Source organism: Prenolepis imparis, unplaced genomic scaffold, assembly GCF_030444845.1.
Source record: "Prenolepis imparis isolate NDT839.2.m4 unplaced genomic scaffold, iyPreImpa1.0 SCAF_3, whole genome shotgun sequence".
Classification (NCBI taxonomy): domain Eukaryota; kingdom Metazoa; phylum Arthropoda; class Insecta; order Hymenoptera; family Formicidae; genus Prenolepis; species Prenolepis imparis.
This window is the reverse complement of record NW_028141161.1, coordinates 15,065,964-15,085,711: the sequence shown is the minus strand read 5'-3', so window position 1 is coordinate 15,085,711 and position 19,748 is coordinate 15,065,964. Positions and strand designations below refer to the sequence as shown.

The 19,748-nt window shown below is 37.9% G+C and overlaps 4 protein-coding genes across 14 annotated transcripts in view; 3 read left to right on the top strand and 1 right to left on the bottom strand.

Moving 5' to 3' along the window:
• Positions 1 to 23: 23 nt before the first annotated feature.
• Positions 24 to 1,487, top strand: LOC145933905 (uncharacterized). Of its 4 annotated transcripts, XM_083033948.1 has the most exons (4): positions 24 to 127; positions 206 to 288; positions 571 to 866; positions 944 to 1,346. In XM_083033948.1, exons 3-4 carry the CDS (start codon positions 584 to 586, stop codon positions 1,162 to 1,164), a joined length of 504 nt encoding a protein of 167 aa, XP_082890074.1. In that variant the 5' UTR covers positions 24 to 127; positions 206 to 288; positions 571 to 583; the 3' UTR covers positions 1,165 to 1,346. The 4 variants fall into 4 exon arrangements, 3 of the variants coding, with proteins under 3 accessions (XP_082890074.1, XP_082890073.1, XP_082890072.1); XM_083033947.1 differs by having other exon boundaries at positions 44 to 288; XR_014424943.1 differs by lacking the exons at positions 24 to 127; positions 206 to 288 and having other exon boundaries at positions 536 to 866; positions 944 to 1,225; positions 1,311 to 1,487.
• Positions 1,272 to 2,141, bottom strand: Hspc300 (hematopoietic stem/progenitor cell protein 300). The gene is made up of 4 exons (XM_083033949.1): positions 2,064 to 2,141; positions 1,788 to 1,974; positions 1,555 to 1,637; positions 1,272 to 1,400 (listed from the first exon to the last, which is right to left on the bottom strand). The coding sequence occupies exons 2-4, from the start codon at positions 1,906 to 1,908 to the stop codon at positions 1,374 to 1,376; spliced, it is 231 nt and encodes a 76-aa protein (XP_082890075.1). The 5' UTR covers positions 1,909 to 1,974; positions 2,064 to 2,141; the 3' UTR covers positions 1,272 to 1,373.
• Positions 2,142 to 2,417: 276 nt separating this feature from the next.
• On the top strand, positions 2,418 to 9,895 carry LOC145933904 (spermatogenesis-associated protein 20). 3 transcript variants are annotated; one of them, XM_083033943.1, is made up of 13 exons: positions 2,418 to 2,632; positions 4,542 to 4,719; positions 5,083 to 5,467; positions 5,710 to 5,853; positions 5,967 to 6,056; positions 6,190 to 6,450; positions 6,530 to 6,709; positions 6,812 to 7,021; positions 7,094 to 7,286; positions 7,386 to 7,554; positions 7,623 to 7,828; positions 8,269 to 8,465; positions 8,589 to 9,895. In XM_083033943.1, the coding sequence occupies exons 2-13, from the start codon at positions 4,568 to 4,570 to the stop codon at positions 8,859 to 8,861; spliced, it is 2,460 nt and encodes an 819-aa protein (XP_082890069.1). In that variant the 5' UTR covers positions 2,418 to 2,632; positions 4,542 to 4,567; the 3' UTR covers positions 8,862 to 9,895. The 3 variants fall into 3 exon arrangements, with proteins under 3 accessions (XP_082890069.1, XP_082890071.1, XP_082890070.1); XM_083033945.1 differs by having other exon boundaries at positions 2,422 to 2,496; XM_083033944.1 differs by lacking the exon at positions 2,418 to 2,632 and adding an exon at positions 3,307 to 3,505.
• Positions 9,896 to 10,203: 308 nt separating this feature from the next.
• The window catches only part of Ca-alpha1t (Ca[2+]-channel protein alpha[[1]] subunit T), a 50,967-nt gene continuing 41,422 nt past the window's right edge, over positions 10,204 to 19,748 (top strand). For 4 of the 6 annotated variants that reach the window (XM_083033940.1, XM_083033939.1, XM_083033936.1 and 1 more), the window contains exon 1: positions 10,204 to 12,588. In XM_083033940.1, the coding sequence (XP_082890066.1) occupies positions 12,224 to 12,588 (365 nt within the window). In that variant the 5' untranslated portion in view covers positions 10,204 to 12,223. The remainder of the gene's footprint in view (positions 12,589 to 19,748) is intronic. The other 2 variants (XM_083033938.1, XM_083033937.1) reach the window with 2 other exon arrangements.

Below are 19,748 nucleotides of genomic sequence, written 5' to 3'. Positions count from 1 at the left end.
TCATTTCTATGACGAAATTTTCGAATGCATTCCATGAGGACGATAGATTGGTCGATTTCTTCGTTGAGAAAACTCGAATGAATAATCGACATTACGTAATATAGTGAAGAATTTACAATAATTTTCCGTACGTGTGTGAATCTTGTGAGAGAGGCGTTCGTTTATCGCACACTGGATTGCATTAGATTTATTTTTTCACTTATAGGGTGACATAACCTGAGACTGACCTGATCTATCGCTATTCGCTTATGGCGAATTAATTTGACGAGATCTGATTTACAGCTCGCGGTACGTATGTAATCATTGATACCAAAACAATGTCATATCTTTGGCTAAAAATTGCTATGTATATATTTTTTAACTTTGCATAGAGTTAGAATTTTGTCATTATCAATTGATACAGAGATATGTTATAGATATATGTATAACTCGTATAAAATCGACAATTGTTACTTAATTTGTTATTGAAAACTAAAATACAATAGTACGTAGTGGAGATATAAATATTTGCAGAAATCTTTTATATATTATTTTTGTACAATATTCACTTATGATATTGCTGTGTTTTAGTCTCAACTATACGATGTCTCAATTCCTAGCAAATTGGAAATACAGCAATGCTCCTGAAGGTCAGCAGCCCTTTGAAAAGATAATCGGGCTGAGTAAATATGGACTTTTTGGTAGCTTTATCGCCGGGGGATACGATTGTATATTAGTATCTCAGGCGTACACCTTCTGGGAAGCATTAAATACCATGTCTTATTGGATGGTGCCCGTTACTGCCATGTGTGCTACTTTTGCTTCCGTGGCATATACAGTGACAAAAGTTAGAGGAAAAGATGGCTATGCTAATTACATTATAGCTTGTATGTAATGTATAAATATTAGATGCGAGTTATTTTGGGAGCATATGTTATCAAGTTTTGTCGTTTATTTGTTGCAGCGTTAGCTACAGGTGGAGTCTTCTATAAATGGCAGAAGAAGGGTGTACTCAGTCATAACTTCACTCTTGCATTGATTGCATGTGCCATCGTTAAGAAGCATAGTGATTTTATTGATTTCAAACCTTTCCCATTAGACGATGTAATATTAAGTCAACACACTACCTTCCCAATTGATTTTACTATTGTCAAGGATCCTAGAGGACGTAGGCCTTGGGAGTAATGATCTTTTATATACACAAAGAAAATAATTAGTGGTGCTGATGCATAAAATTGAAATGAAGGTATGTTATACCATATAATTGATGATATAAAAAGATACAAAAGAAGTATCTTTCATTTTCATCCTGTATATTTATCATCGTACAGATCTTAGTACAATGAATACAAAGGATTGTAAAAGGATATATCCGTTTATTATATATAGAGGAATCATGTTAGTGTTTCACCCTTTGTGACCTGTCAAATAAATATACGACTATTAACACAGTAACAAAAAAATGCTACCGTAGTAGATGTCATTCGATTAAAAAATTGAAAGTAAAATACTTTGCATTTAATAGTATAATACTGTCCATCTTTAAATTAAATATATACGTGAAGAATCACTTACGCATGCTTCTAGATATTCGATTCTTCGCTCAAGAGTCGTGAGCTTTTCATTGAGAACTGCAATCCTTGATCGACAAGACATATCTAAAAAAACAAAAAAGGAAAAAGATTAAATATATGTAATATAAGAGAGTTAAAAATATCTGTCATGTACTATAATAATATATCTATAAATATTAAATATATATAATAGTTTCGCTAGCAAGAATAAAAATTTAGAATTTGACAAATTACCGAAGGAGTTGAGAAAGTCCGTAATTTTTTTAATACTTCCAGTGATGACTTCTATATATTCGCGATTAGCCCAGTCCTGTTGAATTTGTTTTTGTATCGCCTCCCGGTGTATGGCTGCCATTGTCACCGCGTATCGTCAGCCGCGCGACGCGCCTTTCCTCGAGTTTCCTTTTAATAAATTGCTGATCTAATCACACGGAAAGAAATATATTTTCACAATTTTATCGCATCGTTTAATTCGTCGAAAATTATATAGTTTGACAGATATGGACTAACCTCGCCACGCTGAATTAACTTTAGGAACTCTTGTGTGACGAAAGCTCAGGGCTACCACGCTGTCGAAAAATAATTTTCCACGTATACAACATATGTCTCTGATAGAAACAGCCAGTAATGGAAGAGAGAGAGAAAGATTATTCATATATCTACTTATATTCATGCATAAAAAAAATTGCATATACATCTTTCATATATTTCGAAAGAGGTTTCGTCTTTTTAAAACTAATCTTCTCTCTTCGGATTTTTTGAAGATCCGCCTGTATGAGAGAGACGCGGGAGAGTGTCTTTTGGAGCGCGCATAACTTCGTGTAGGTCACGTAGGGTTTGTTTATACGTATACCTATATTATATATATATTGATTCGCAGAGTCATTCCATGTTTTCGGAGCACGCACGACGGCGAGGGTCCTTTTGCAGATCATCTGGAAACGTAAATAGTGCATGACAGCTGCGGACGCACGTGGCTAGTCTTTTAGATCCTTGGTGCTTGTTGATCTGTTGATCGCGAGCCGTAGTCATTCTAAGATGCGGATATTTCCGACTATAAGACGTCGCTATTACTCCAGGTTAGATATGCTCTTTTCTTTCCCGCTCTCTTTATTTTCCTCTTCTTCCTTTTCCGTTTCATCTTTTTCAACTTTTAATGTTTTAAATGATATACATAAAGTGCGGGAGTGATATATTCATAATTTAACAATTGATTACATAATTTTGGAGCGAAGAATAAGTTGGCCCTGAAAGCACCGTATATTGAGATCCGAAGACTCGAATATGTCGTAGCATTTTCAGCGCAACATAAATTTCGCTCCAACATCGATTTCATGTTAGAGATCTTTATATTCAACGTTTAGATATATTTTAATATCAGAAATATACATGATTTGAGAGTCATCTAGGGTGAAATAGTTTGAAATAAAATAAATGACTCTTTTTGTTATATATATTTTACGTTTTATAAGTAATTAGATAAATTGCTGATTTTTTTATGTACATATTTCTATCCGATCGAAATAATATTACGATATTATAATAATAATAACAATAATAAAACGATAATATATACGATAATAATATTATAATAATAAAACGATATCGTTTGACAAACTTTTCGATCAACATCCACATGATTTCTCATTTTCATATTGATGATTTATTATTAATAATCTAATGACGGAAAAAAGAGACATTTCATATTCATGTTAATTTAAATTTATACGATAATATAAATTCTCATATATCTATCACTAATGACAATTCGCAGTGTGTTTCCTCCATTTCCTACGTGATTTCGCGCGCATTGTAAAAGCTCTTTAATGCATATGTATATCGTAAAAGCGCGCCGAAATTAATTTACACGCCATCTGGCAGTGTGAATTCATTGTCAATAAAAAAAAATTCGAGGAACACGGATCTTTGCCGGACCGGACGCAGCGAACTCTGTATGTATACATACATACGCACATATGCCGTCTTTTATCGGACAATTACATTTTATCTAATCTCGCACGGCTGAATAATTTAACGCTTTTTAGATCTAATTAGACGATTTTCGAGCGATTTTTGCGATGGTCGATCATGTCCGAGAATATCGCCGATTCATGGCGCGAGAATCGCTGCGTAGTAGAATGTAGATCCGCCATTTGTTCTTTTTTATTTATTTGCATGTACCGGGTGTCCCATTCGCGATCTTAATTTTGTGATAATAGATTTCAAGTCTCTATTAAAACGCATTTCAATTTCCAATGTTCGTAATATTGTATTATTTTTTAAATATTATATATTTTTCCGCACGCGATAGATCTTTGCTTTCACTTTAATACTCTTTTATTTATATGATCTCAAATATAATTAATTTTTATTGAAATATATCGTTGAATATATATATGCTTGTAATATAATTTATTCAAACCACATTGTTTTAATGAGATATTAAAAAGAGCGATTTTAGGAGAAAAAGAATCTTAAATTTATCTCAAGCTTAAGATCAATTTAAGCTTGAGCTGCTTTTGCATATTTTCTCCATATATAAATAAAAATATTTTATTTGAGAAGTATTAATTAATTGATTAAAAAAAAGTTTGTATAATATTTATAATATGCGATTGCGATTGCATTTGTTATGTAAACGTATAGGATTTTCTCGCGAAGTAGGTTTTTCTAGAATTAGGATTTACTTTATATTCTTTTTATTAAAAACATTGCATTTATAGCATTTTATAATTGCGCTCTTATAATATAGTTAATGAACATTTACATAATTAGTTTTATAAATAAACCAAACTTAAACTTTTATATTTGAACGTTTACTAATCTAGAATTGACGTTTGTTTTTATAATATTTTTATTGAAAGAAGTATTATTTGTTATATGTATAATATAATAATTTAAAGCTTATTTAACAATCACTCGATTTAATTAGTTAAATCGTAATAATTATTTTTCAATATAACATACTTATAATATCGATCTTTGCAGTGTATACTTTCCATGCCACTCGTGTTATGACTTCGGGAAGATGCAATCTCTTATCAAGAGTCCGCTACGTGTCCGAAATATCTAAGAAACGGTGCAGTGCGGTGCAATACGGATGTCGTACGGGTTTTCATCTGATCGAAAGTACTCTTCTTCCTATCGTTGGACAACACATTAACAGGTCGAATTACACATTATATATTTAATTATTCATTATTCATTATAATTATTATATGTAATATAGAAAAATCTTATCTCTCAAAGAAATTATATATAAATATATTTTAATTAATATAATTTAAAGGAACGTCTTATGAGATTTGCATTAAACTAAACGCTATAATAAATTTGAAAAAAGAATGTTCCTCAATATTTAAATATACGCGATATTTACTATATACTCTCTTTCTTTATTAAATGTTTAATATACTTTAAAGCTAATTAGATCAAGATTTTTATTAAGTAAATTATTTCGAATTAGATGAAAAAGCTATATTAGAATTATTCTAACGTTTGAAGTTTATGTTAAATATGTTTAAAACAGATCAAGTTGCAATTCATCGCTTTTCCTGTTATCATCCGTCAGAATGGCATCGACATCCAAGAGTAGCGCTAAAAACACCAGCCATTCTGGTACAAAGAAACTAAATCGTTTGAGCTTGGAAAAGTCGCCGTATCTATTACAACATGCGACCAATCCTGTGGAATGGTATCCTTGGGGCGACGAAGCTCTGGAGAGAGCGAAGAAGGAGGGCAAGATGATTTTCTTATCAGTCGGTTACTCCACGTGTCATTGGTGCCACGTGATGGAGAAGGAATCGTTTGAAAACGAAGACATCGCGCAAATTATGAATGAGAAGTTTATTAATATTAAAGTGGATAGGGAAGAGAGACCCGATATCGACAGAATATATATGACGTTCGTTCAGGCACGTGTTATCGAAATAATTGTTGATTGTTGTCTTTCGTATATGCAAAACTAAAAATAGATAGCAAAATATACATCTCTATTTTATATAACGAATATTAGCTTGTTGATAAAAAAAATTCGACATTTATTATAAATGTATTAAGCATTAAAATATTGAGTTTATTAAACATATTACGTATATATATATAATTATGTGAAATGTACTAAATATACTAACAGAAATATATCTGTATTTAATAGGCAAAGTCGGGCCATGGTGGTTGGCCAATGAGTGTTTTTCTATCGCCGGATTTGACGCCGGTGACGGGTGGAACGTATTTTCCGCCAAATGACAAATACGGCCTTATAGGATTTAGATCGCTCTTATTGGGAGTTGCGAAAGAGGTATGTAAAATATGATATTTTACATTCGATATAACATAAATATTACTATTTACTCTAAATTAAATCTTATTCTTGTTCTGAAATTAGGTTTGTAAATGATTTCTTTATTATAGTGGGCGCAGCAAAAGAGCAATATAATCAAATCCGCTGCTAATATAGCAGAACGTCTAAAGGATATTGTCGAGTGCAGACAAGGCTTAAATGTGAGCAAGATTTAAAGATGTGAAGAATTTAAAATTTCATTTCTCTGTTTTTTTAATCCGATTCTGAGTTATTCAATTTTTTGATTGTGCTTTTATTCTGATTCTGATTTATTTAATTTTCGTGATTTTGTAGAAGGATGATAGATTTCCCACAGCTGAATGCGTTTTGTTATGCGTTCATCTTCTGGCGAACGGATACGAGCCGAAATTCGGCGGGTTTGGCAGCAGATCCATGATGAACGCGCCGAAATTTCCCGAACCTGTTAATTTTAATTTTCTCTTCAGTACATATGCTTTAAGTACCTCCGCCGAGTTGCGTAAGCAGTGTTTAGAAATGTCTCTGCATACCCTGACGAAGATGGCTCACGGTGGAATTCACGATCACGTGGGACAAGTAAGATCATTTTTTTTCACTCTTTCGCGATTATTACGCGCGAATCAAATTATCTCAATTATTTTTTGCGTATTCTCAGGGATTCTCCAGATATTCTGTGGACGCCGAATGGCATGTTCCTCATTTCGAGAAAATGCTCTACGATCAAGCTCAAATAATACAAGCCTACGCCGATGCTTACGTCGTCACGAAGGATTCTTTTTATTCTGACATTGTAGACGATATTGCGACGTATGTTACGCGGGATCTGCGACACAAGGTATTACTCATATTGTTTCTTCGCTTAATTTTCAGAGATGTGATAATAACAAGAATTTAGAAGACTGTAAATATATTTATATCGTGTGCATATGCTTTTCAGGAAGGTGGCTTCTACAGTGCAGAGGACGCCGATTCATTTCCAGACCCGCAGGCTTCAGCGAAACAGGAAGGCGCATTTTATGTTTGGACTTATAAGGAAGTTAAAACTCTTTTGGATAAAAAAGTACCTGATAACGATAGCGTTCGATTTTCTGATCTTGTCTGCTATCACTTTAACGTGAAGAAGGAAGGAAACGTGCGAAAAGCTCAAGTACGTTAGAATTGAAATTATAAAATAAGAGATACTTATAAAATAAGTGCGTATGTTTGTTGGGCGATCTAGGATCCTCATGGTGAACTCACCGGCAAGAATGTATTTATCGTGTACGATGGCGTAGAACAAACCGCGGAACATTTTGGCATTAGTGTAGAGAATACTAGAAATTATATTAAGGAAGCCTGTCGGATCTTGTTTGAAGAAAGATCGAAAAGGCCGCGGCCCCATTTGGATGACAAGATTGTCACGGCGTGGAATGGTAATGAATCGTGATCAATCGGCGTCGATGATGAATGACATTCATCATCGCTATTTTGCGATGTATGTCTTCGAACAAAGTCTAACAATCTATTTGCAGGTCTTATGATAAGTGGCTTTGCGCGTGCTGGAGCAGCTGTGAGAAATGACAAATACGTCGAATTAGCGACGGACGCTGCCAAGTTCGTGGAGCGATATTTGTTCGATAAAAATAAAGGCGTGCTACTTCGCAGTTGTTATCGCGGGGAGGACGACCGAATTATGCAAACGTGAGTACAGATGTCTTATTTCGGTGTCGGTGTCATACATTGCGAGATCTACTAGATATAATTTATAGGAGCGTCCCGATTCACGGCTTCCATGACGATTACGCATTCGTCGTGAAGGGATTACTTGATCTGTACGAGGCTAATTTCGACGCGCATTGGCTAGAGTTTGCCGAGGAGCTGCAAGATATTCAGGACCGATTGTTCTGGGATTCGCGGGATGGCGGTTACTTCTCCACGGTTGAGAATTCTCAGATGATTCTACGGATGAAAGACGGTATGGCATGTTTTTACGGTGGTAATTTTAGTTTGGCCATTAAACGTCAAAGTACTCTTTAATGCGCAGTTACGTCGAGTAAACGAAATCGACCGCAAAGCCGCATTCCGCGATAAATATCATCATATTCAAATATTTATAACGTTTGCTGAATGTCTCATTACAAGTCATTATATTGCGTTTTCAACAATCTTTAATTTTATATATATATTCAAAGAGAAAAAAATTAAAGTCAAAATATTAAAGATATAAAAATCAAATTCATATTTTTAAAGTAAGAATAATTGATGTAGATCGAAATCTTATACAGAGCGTTCCCGAATTAGCGAAAAGTGAATACGATGTTATTGAAATTTGAGACTGATTCTTGTTTGCCATGAATTGTCGAAATACTAAAAAGCTATCTTAAAATATCTAAAGTTTTATGAATTTGATTGCAGCTCACGATGGCGCGGAACCATCCAGTAATTCTATCGCATGCTCCAATTTATTGCGGTTGGCAGCTTACCTGGATCATAGCGAGCTAAAGGATAAAGCTGGACGGCTTCTATGCGCATTTGGTAAAGGACTCACGGATATGCCGATTATGTTTCCGCAACTGACGTTAGCGTTGCTCGAATATCATAACGCAACGCAGGTACGCATCTTTGACTTCTTACTCTGCCGTTGACGATGTGCGCGAATTTAAGACGTGCGCGTTTCCGCGAAGAAAAACCCTCTTGACACGTTCTTTTACAGAGTGCGAATTTTGTCTTTCCAGATTTATATTGCGGGGAAACCGAACGCCGAAGACACAATCGAGATGCTGAGCGTTATCCGCGAACGTCTGATACCAGGTAGGGTGCTCCTGTTAGCCGATCCGGAGCAACAGGATAATGTGCTATTACGTAAAAATGCGATCGTTAGTAAACTGAAGCCGCAGAAGGGCCGGACGACGGTTTTAGTGTGTCGACGTCATACGTGTTCTGTACCCATTACGAATCCCAGCGAGCTCGCTTCTCAACTGGACGATACTGAATTTTCTAACTTGTGAGCGGCGAGGTCGCTCGTCATGATTTATCATTCACGCACCGTGTGAATGATATGGCGGAAGAGGGAAAGATTCCGCCAAATATTTCACCGATATATATCCCTGCGCGCCATTTGCGCGCTCGTCTCTCGTAAAAAGGATTTACCGTATTAAATAATGCAACATTAGCCCGCAGAGAGATTGGTGTAGCGAGGAGTCGTCGTAGCGTCCGTAAGCGCGGGCGGATCGATAACGTGTCGCAGCCAAATAAAGAGATGTATCCAGTAGGGATGTATACGATGCGATATACAACGACTCTGCGCGATAATCCGGCCATTTATGCTGTACGTTGCATCGTAACCGTTTATCTTTATTCTGAATAAACCTGCAACTCTACAAAAAGAATATCAGAGATGCATCTCTTTTTTTTCTCTCTATCTCTATCTCTTTCTCTCTTTTTCTCTCGCTATTATCAAGATTCCCGAGAAGCGTGTTTCGCGAAGTATCAAATGCCGCAGATTATGTCAGCCACTTGAAACGACTGAACACGCGAAACACGCGCGGTTGATTTCTATTTTTGGCTGCGCGCGTGGAGTCGATTAAGGTCGACGACGGTGCGTTTGTAATCTCCGACGAATTTGATCGTTTCCGGGCATAACGCTGGCTTTAATCGCGTATCCAGTATCCAGTATCGATTGATTATCGCCGTGGCTAATTTGTCGTTTTCACGTTCGAATATTTACGTAACAGCGCGATATACACGCGCTTTGCGCCTTCTCCGTTTCCTCTGATTTCCGAACAAAAATAGACGAAGTGCATAGTAAGTTAGTTTCGGTGAGCGTTATGATGTTTCAGTTTTAATCCCGTCATCATATCAAAAGTTTCGTTAGAAAATAATGATGCGTAGAAGATGAAAAAATTGCCATCTACTTTTTGCGCGATATATATTTTAATGCAATATTAAATGAAAATGAATTAAACAAATTATTATATATAATTAATCATATTTCAATAAGTACACAATACTATTAAATTGATATAAAGTTCTTTTTATTTCTTTTGAAACTCGTAGTATTTATATATATATATATATATATATATATATATATATATATGTATGTATGTATATAAATACTACAAGTTTCGAAAGAAATTATATATATATTGCATTAAGGTATATGTATCGCGTGACTGTATATATATATATATATATATATATATATATATATATATATATATATATATATACAATTTAATTGATATAAAGCTACTTTTATTTCTTTTGAGAAACTCGTAGCATTTATATATATATATATATATATATATATATATATATATATATATATTTTCTCTAAAAAATATCTCAAATATATATATATATATTTTTTAAAGATTTTAGAATAGAATAAAATAGAATAGAATAGGATAACTTTAAATTTTAAAACATTATATCAAAATGCTACGTGTGAAAGAATATAATTACGTATCAATCAGATTTTTTAAAATGAACAAATTGCCCCCCCCCCCCTCCCCTTATATTATATATAATTAATAGTTATAATATCAATTATTAATTATTAATAACTTTCGAATATAGCAATATTGCCGCAACGTAAGCTGCATATTTAATTTAAGGTAGAATTATAATCATTTCTCTCTAGTTTTGAGAAGCATTTCTATTTGTGTGACGCATTATTTTTAACAAAGTTTCTTTCAGCGCATCAAGTACGGATCGAGAAATGTTTTCTAAAGAGAGATTGTCGTTATCTTGAAACATTAAATTTAACGCTGCAGAAATGAAATCGTCACGGCTTTTTATCGCCCTTATCGAACGAAGTTCAACCCTTCGCGACTATGTCGTCGTCGAACAATCATCTATCAACTACACCCACAAGTATTATCGATGTTTCCCTTTCCTCGCCCTCTTCTCCATTATTCGTCACAGCCCGAAGGAACGAACTTCTCTTTCGCTGAACTTGCTTTCCACCCGATTGCTTTTCGCACCCCTGCGCGGGAGAAATTGCCGCGATGCCGATCACGCGTGTTGTGTATGACCCTTATCAATTCGCCTGGACCGTCGATGTTTCGATAAATAAGGTAGCACCCTCCCGACAAATGATGGCGGAAAAAAGCACAAGTGTCACTTAGTCGACACCGAAAGTGAAAGGGAGGATCTCAAGGACTTTGCCGGATCCTCTCCAGTCTCACTGCTTCATCCCTCTGTTGCTCTCTTTCTCTCTTTTTCCCTCCGTCTTGCTCGCCCCCGAGTACCATCGTGAAGTAGCCTCGGTCGACCGACCGGGAGAAGTAGTAGGAAGAGATGTAGAGAAGAAGATGGTGCGCGGGGCTAGGAAGCGAGGGAGAGGTGGGAAAGAGTAGGAAGATCTCCGGATTTTCTCCGGGGGAGAGAATGTAGGAAGTCGCGAGACGCGCGGACGAGGGACACGCACCCACCGGGGTCGCGCATGCGTCCGCCACCGTCGGCGCCGAGGATGTTCGACGTTTTTTTCAGTCACCGGTCGACGCTGCGTCGGGTACCGTCGTCGTCACTGAATACGACCGTGATCGCGCGGACGACACGCCGCGTTTAGTATCCGCGCGACCGACATCGGGGTCGATAGGACCCGGAAAGAACTCGTAGAGAAAAAGATACGGATCCTCAGGTGGTAGATAGCTGGATAACAAAAGAGGCGGTGGTGGTCAGGTGGTGCATTGGGTCAGTTCTCGACCACGCGTTTCACGTGTCCTCTCTCCTTCTGAATCTGGTCGCGCCACCGATTGCCCCTCTCTCGTAGAGGAGAAGAAACTTGGTGTGACGCGTTGCGTATGACCTCGTGGTGAAATTTGCGCGCATCCATCCTCCGGGGACACCGCGATACCGGGGCAAGGTTACTGCGCGCTCGCGTTTCGTCCCCAGGTGAGAAGCGCAGGTGAGAGAAACATCGGGCAGGCGCATCGAGAGGTGCACATCCGCACACATCCGATCACTTAAATCTGTCGTCTCCCCGATGTAAGATATGCAATCAGCGGGCAATCGCTCGCTGCCTCGATCGCGACAGTGTGGACCAACGCGTGGCGAGAGTAGCCAGGGTTGTTGAGGCGACAGCTCGGAGGAGAGAATATTCGCGAAGAAGAGGATCGCGTGCAAAAGATCGGTGAGAAGGGATGACGCTGTCAAAATCGACTTATTCGCGCGATTAGTCGGGAAAATCCGTGCAGGAAGCACCGGACGCGAAGCAAGATCGGGCGATGAGAATCTCTCCCTGCAAGGAGTCTCCGAATCCTCGCCTCACGCAGCTCCAGGCGCCAAGGAGGCCGCAACGTCGTTGAGGACCTCCGGAGTCGCTGGAGAAACGTCGCGCTCGAGAGAAACAGGGACTCCGAGGATGTCGCTGCACTATCCTCAGGGATACCGATACCGATCTGCGTCGAAGACAGGCGTCGGGATCGGGGTCGGAGGGGAGCAGAGCTCCGACAGCGACGTGGCGGAGCTCAGCGACCTCGAGGACGACGAGGACGAGGATGACGCTCGCGAATCTGCTGACAGACGAGCAGTCGTGGAGGAAGAGGAAGAGGACGAAGAGGATGGCGATGACGACGACGACGACGACGAGGATGACGAGGATGACGAGGATGAGGAAGAGGAGGAGGGCGAAGGTCTACCCTATCCAGGTTTCGTTCCAATTGCACTCAGATATCTCGACCAGACCACACGACCGCGCAACTGGTGTCTCGCGCTTATCACTAATCCATATCCTTTTCATATTTCTCGACTAGGTACGACTAGATACGATAGACGTTTTTATAGGATTTTAATCCCCCTTTCCCTGCTTTGCATGCATGATTTTGTATACGCATATATATATATATATATTTTTTAACCAACACATAAAAATACATCTAACAAACTTCTGAATTAGGTTTTCGAGTTAAATTTTACAGAGACATTTAAAAAAAGTTCATATTGGTGTCTCTCAGATTTCTAAAGGATATTAGAATGCATTTTGACGAGATTAAAGAAATGCCTGAGAATAGGCTACGAAAGACGTTTTCGCGAAGTTTTAACAATTAAAAAATTTTTTTAATCTCTTCATACATTTATATCATCTTTTAGTTTGCAGTATATTTTATAGACTGTGTGTGTGTGTGGAGGAAATATCTTCCTCCAAAACAGAATTAGAATCGATTACATTGGATATCGAGTTTCTAGCTTTTGTAGAGTATCGACTGTATCTTTGTGTACATTTTACATACACAGGTTCGCACTTTTCATGGTCGTGGTAAGCTGGTGCGAATTGTTCCAGTCGATCTTCATTAGGAATTTATTTCATCTCTCTGGCTACAAGGTTGCGCGTGCGTCAGCATTCGCTGTAGTAAAGAGCCATCGGATTTTGTTGGTTTTTCTAAGTTGCTGTGTAATATGCAGCGGATTATCAGATAAGATTAGATAAAGCGCGATATCGATACACGCGTTTAACCAGTTAAACTAATTGTCAATAGAGCATCGGAGATGCTCACTCTACGATGTATTTGCACAGGAGATGTAGCTACGACGAATTTAATTCGATATCAATAAATCAATCGTGTTATAATGGGTTGACAATTAACACATCGATACTATTATTTCGAGTTATAGGTATATTTCTATATCGAAGACGAGGGGGAAAGGCTATCGGTCTACTTTATATAAAAAAAAATTACACACGAAACCATGAAAAAATGTGAATAATTAAGTAGAAAATTTCTTTGGTCGGAGACTTTTCTTTCTCGAAAGATTCGAGATGAACTCATTCGATTGATGTTTTCCAAAGCGGGAATAATTGCCTTCCCTTTCGTTCCTTCGACACGTGGAAGCTCTTCGAGGGTACATTTAATCGCTCTGTTTTCCGTCCTCGCGATGACTCGTTTAAAAGAATTTACGAGAGCAATTCGCGCTCCGCAAACGCGTAGCTCTTCCGCCCCATTTGCTCAACGCAACATCACTCTATCTCGCAGCAGTATTTATCACTACGAATAACCCCGATAGCGAGCGCAGTGGAGGGAGATCGGTCTGAAGACTCCTTAAATAGGTCATTGATTGACCTATCCCCAGGCGAATCCTACACGGCGCGCATAGCCGCTTTTCACAGTGGCACAGTTCTCTCTTCTCTCCCTCACCCTCACCCTCTTTCACCCTCTGTCACCCTCTGTCACCCTCTCTCACCCTCTTTCTCTCTATCTTCCTCTCTTCTCTCGGTCCTCCTCTTTTTCTCCTCCGCACGGTGGCTACCCGTTTCCCTTCTCGTTTTCCTCAGCCTCTCGCGCTTCCGTTCCCTCCTACCTCGGTTCCCGACGTGTATACATCCCGGAGCGCCTACATCCGTTTACGGGCGGGAAATTACCGGGGTTGTGCGGCGGGGGACGCATCACCGCACACCACGTGCGGTGGCGATCGGGCAAAGTTTAGTCAGCCGCAGCGTCGGAGCAACAAGCGCGCCGCAGAAAGATTCCTATTGTGCGGCGCGGACAATGGGCGGATTTTAGCATTGCGAATGTTGCAGGGGGCCTCGTCAAAGTCTGCTTCGTTCGCTTTTCCTTTTACCCGGTTACGCTTCGCCGGGAATCGCCGTCGAAATCGCGTTTCGGCGATTCGGCCCTCGAATGTTCGGGATAATGATCGCGTATTACGTGTATAAAAAATCTAATAAATTTCTATACATTTTTGTTATGTCCCCCTGAGATCTTTTCGATCGCGTACGAATCAGGAGAACGTTTACTTTGAGCGAAGATACGCGTTTGATAACGAAAACGCGAACGTCGAGCAGCAAATTGTTGTTAGTCTGCGATATTGTTGTGCGATAAGTATCGCTCGTATAGAGTCGAGATGTTGGATGGTTTTAATTTACCAAGTTTTGAGATACATTTCACAAAACGGGTATCAAAGTGTGTGTATGTGTGTGTGTGTGTGTGCGCCCTTGACCTATCGATATTTAATCCTAGCGGAACCAAGGGCGGGAACGTCAAACTACACTTTTCCTTGAACTACTTGTTCTGAAATTGTTCTGAAATTGTTACAACTTTTATAAAATTGAGCTCTTCTCTCTTTCTCTCTTTTTTTTCTAGAACTAATAAGTAAATTCTTAATACGATTATTTTTGACTTAATCTTGGTTGAGTATGAAAAATTTTATATATATATAGCTATTTTTTTTAATACGTGTGAATAATAATTGACCTACTCTCTTATAATCCATTTTGTCGTTAGTTCAGAACATTATCCTGCTTGATTTATATATATCAGTTTAAAGTTTAAACTGCTATATAAGACAATTTGAGCGATTAATCAATATAAATAGCTGTCATATTTCTTTTAATTCGATAGACCCAATTAGCCATAAAGATACATATTCTGCTAAATATTACTAGATTACATGACACAGGTTGCGTGAAATGATTGCCATTATGAGGACAAACCATCTCCATTCCAGTTTGATAGTTTACTTCATTATCTTAAGTGCTACGAAATGACCGAGCAGTTGTTTACTGTTTAATCTGATTACAATTCTTCCGTATGTTTAATTAACTCATATAATGCTAATGCTTATGCCTATACATGTTGTTTCGCTTCAGGTTTCAAAGTTAATTAGTTCAGTGTATAAGAGAGTTAGAGGAAAGAATGATACATATATTTATACGAGAATACAGAGAATAATACAGAGCGAAAACAGAATGAATCGAGTGATATTTTGGTTTCGAGAAAACTGTAGGATCTCGAATTATTTTCTTCTTAAATTTCTTATTTAATCTCTCTTCTTTGAAAGATCTTTATAGATACCTTGAAATTTGTGTGAAGTAAAAAACACGAAATATATTACGGAGTAAGAATGTCCGCGTCTCCCCGCCCGTTCGACGATCTTATCTACTTAGTCCGACGCATGATTGCATTATACTACTGCGCCGGTTGACCAATTGCACTCGAACTACTGATTCTCGCAAACGACGGACTGTTTGTTTTTACTGCGCTAGCATATTACTTTGATTTTCGTTTCATTTTCATGACACGACCAGACGGTGCAATCATTTGCCAAATATTCGACGAATGCCACATTTATGTGAATTTTATTGCGTTGCCATGTATACATATAATTAAATATAAGAACATTGTCATGTAGGCGCAAGGTTACTTTATTCATCCACGTCGGCTTGCAAATCTCTGTCGATTAAATACGACTTGGAATCTTAATATGTAGAATCTATATAAATTAATATTAAAATACTTGGAAAAGGAGGATTTTAATATTAATTTATATAGATCCTACATATATATTAAGATTCCAAGTCGTATTTAATCGACAGAGATTTGCAAGTCGACGTGGATAAATGAAGTACTTCCTTACAAAAGTAAAAGGAAATGCGACATAAAAGGGATAACGTTTATAGCGTATTCTCGCTCGCAGTATAGATGTTTACGTGATTCACAGTAATTACGGATTTTGTAGCTGCAATCAGACGATCTGATCTCAAGAGCGGTTCCCTCGCGATCTGCCTTCCGTTATCTTTCGTCAAATTATCTCGGCGATTCGATGATTCATCGATCGACTAGGAATACGGACACGGGGTCAGGGCGATTTGTACAGGACCGGGGAAAAATAATTAAGTAACACTAAAGCGAGGCAAACGAGGCAATCATCCGCGACCTCGAACGACGCCGGAAGCGGCAGTCGATCGAAACAATTTGCTCGGTTGCCTCGGCCGCTTGATTGTCTATTAAGCGCCGCGTAAATGAGCGCATCGATGAGAAACAGGTTGACGGGCCATCACCGACCGATCGACGACACGTAACATGCACGTAAAAATCGATCGCTTAAAGTATCGTTCACACGCAGTCCATTGGTGTTGTATTGTGATATCGCAGTTGATCTGGCGCGCGTTTATTGCGCGTTAATAAGAAATCAATATTTCACAATTAAATCAAAATAAATTAACGAAAAAAAATTTACTTATTTAAAAGTTCTTTACTAGTAATTTCTTGTTGATCAAGTTAACGTCGGTCGAAAATGTTCGAAAATTGATTTGATATAAATGAAATTGATTTCGTTGAATTTTTAATTAATCCAAAATAACGTTTCTCTTTGGCGGTCAAAGTTTCTATCGAGGATAAAAAGAAGAAATTAATAAACTCTGTGTTTTGAATTTACATCTTTCATATTGAATATGAAATATAATATAATACGCTCGCGCGAAATAATACATGCGCATTTAATAAATGCGTCACAGTAATTAATATATAATTTTATATGCGAGAGACATCTTTTCAATGGTACGATTCTGTTCTTTTTTTTTTTTTTTTTACAAAAGAATTTTCTTTTGAAAATATACGAGCTGCAAATATCGAAGAATCATTGTTTTGCACTCTTTGCGAAGATTTTCTTTCTCATTCTCAAAATTGGCAAATTATTTGATCAGTTAGTTTCCCCAATGCAGTTGTATTCCTAGAATTTGCAGACCTCGCGTGCTTGCGCACCGCGATACAACAGCATTAATACGTGCTAGATTTATGTAAACGGTTGCACATTGCTGCACCGAGTCAAGATATTCTGCGGCACAACACTGCACTGCACTGCAACGGCATTAATTCTTATGTGAACGGTACTTAACACGGTCGCAGGCACACTCTGGTTGGGGATAACACGAGCAGATTGCACCGTACGATAAACGGTTATCTAGGGCTCCGGGGTCTTGTAACACACACCTACGTTGCCCGCGGCTCTCGAGTGGAGTAATCGAATTGATTATTTTCCGCCGCCGTCGTCACTTATCTCCGCGCGATGCGCGCGTTAAAACGAGCTTCGGATTTATTTTTAGCAGAGCGCGCACGTGGATCCGCGAGATAAAAGGCATTTGTCCCTTCGCTGGAATAACTGTCGCGTTATTCTCGTAACGATTTAATTACTCATTCCGGAAATGAGAGATGCCTGTTTCGCTCCTGTGTTCTTTGAATATCCGAGCGTGATAATAGTTCCGTCACGGTCGAACTCGACGCGGATGAAATGCGATCTTATATCCGAGAGAATATATATTCTCTTGTTTTTCGAAAAATTTAAAAACCATTTCAATTTAAGAGAAGTAAAAGCATAGGCTTATAAAGCTTTCTCTCTTTGAAAAAAGAAAATTCAATGTGATCCGAGAAATTGAATCTTTAGGTAAAAAATACTATACTATTTTCTCCGTCTTCTTTCTCTCACTTTAAATTAATGATTTTAAAATTAATTAAAGTTAGCTTCGAGGAATTGTTTTCATCTAATAAGCTTTGCGTGTAAATTTTTTTTTCGTAAGATTAATGGACGAGCTACGAAAATCAGTCGAGTCATTAATTATGACAGGATCAATATTTATCACGTTCGGTGTAGCAAAATCGAGCGAATGTTTTTCCGTTCGATTTTCCGCGGACGAGTCGGCGACGTGCTCTTTGTCTGAAAGTCTCATTATGATTTCTGTCCGACCGTAATACTCACGCAAGGCAAAAGGAAAACCTGACAAATTACGTGTATATATTCCTTCTAGTTTTGTCGTTCATAAATCGATCGCGACAAATTGCAGCAAATCTTCTTCGGCAACAGTCGTCGAGGTGACTTGGGACGAGAGGGTGACGAAATAGTAAAAGACACGTCCTTTGACGGAGGGATGGAGGGATTTTCATGATGATTTAGGTCTCTTCGGGGCAGCGTCGACTTTGCTGGATCGATCGTGCCGTGAACGACGGAATTTGAAAAGGAATTCGGTCGACATTTCTGACACTCTGCCGTGGCTTTTCCTCGTTCCTTCATATCAGACATCCTGTTGACTGAGCAGTACCATCGGATGCCTTTTCAACCGTATGTGTTAAGAAAGAACGTGAAAAAGGATGGTTGCTTTAATGGTGAGATATTGGCGGTGTTATACAACATCAGAATTTCTGTTTCGGCGAATTAAGTCGACGGTATACAGGGTGTCCCCGAACTCGCGGATCAACTCTTGTGGGTAGATTCCTGGAATCATTTGGAGACGATTTTTCCTCAGCGAAAATGTCGAGGCACCAATAATTTTCGAGTTATAAGCGATTGAAAATAAAGGGTTTTTCACAAACTAAGCCTTGTGGAAATAAAATATTAACAAAATCACATTCTTCAGTTAATTTCAGATAGAGTTTACTTTAATAAAATTTTAATATAAGGCTTAGTTACAAAGATACATGATGACAAAAATTGGGAACATGCAAAAAATGATGACCTCCCTCGACATTTTCGCTGAGGAAAAATTGTCTCCAAATGATCCCAGGAATCTACCCACGAGAGTTGATCCGCGAGTTCGAGGATACCCTGTATAAATAGAATAGTATATAGAGATTTTGTTTCTCATTTCCTTCTAATTCTCGGATTTTATCTCGAGAAAAATTTAATCTAAAATTTAAAGGTCTCGTTAAGATATTTAAATAAAAAATTAGAAACTTGCGACACGTGCGCGCGTTGATTGAGAAAGTTCCTTTCGTTATAAAAAAAGATCGAAATTTCTCATAGATAATTTTTCATGGATTCTGTACAAAAATTGTTCTGGGAAGACATATATTCCAGAGAAGCATCGCTTTTAGAATATTTTATTATACGTATATAATGAAGGATAAAGTTAGTTTAATACTGTTCTTTCCATCATTATTTCTATTTCTTGGCATTTATTTTTATAACAAAGTGCATAATGTTTTCCTTTTAACATAGGGTAGGCATTATCTTTTTATTACATTATTTCCTGCAAGTGAAAAGCTATCGAGTTAATGGATAATAATGAAAGAGAGTTATGATATGTATTAATGTTAAAAATAATAATTACTTTCTTGTATTACGTTATTTCAGTAATGCTCTGATATTTAATATTTTATAGGAAATTAGCATTATGTGAA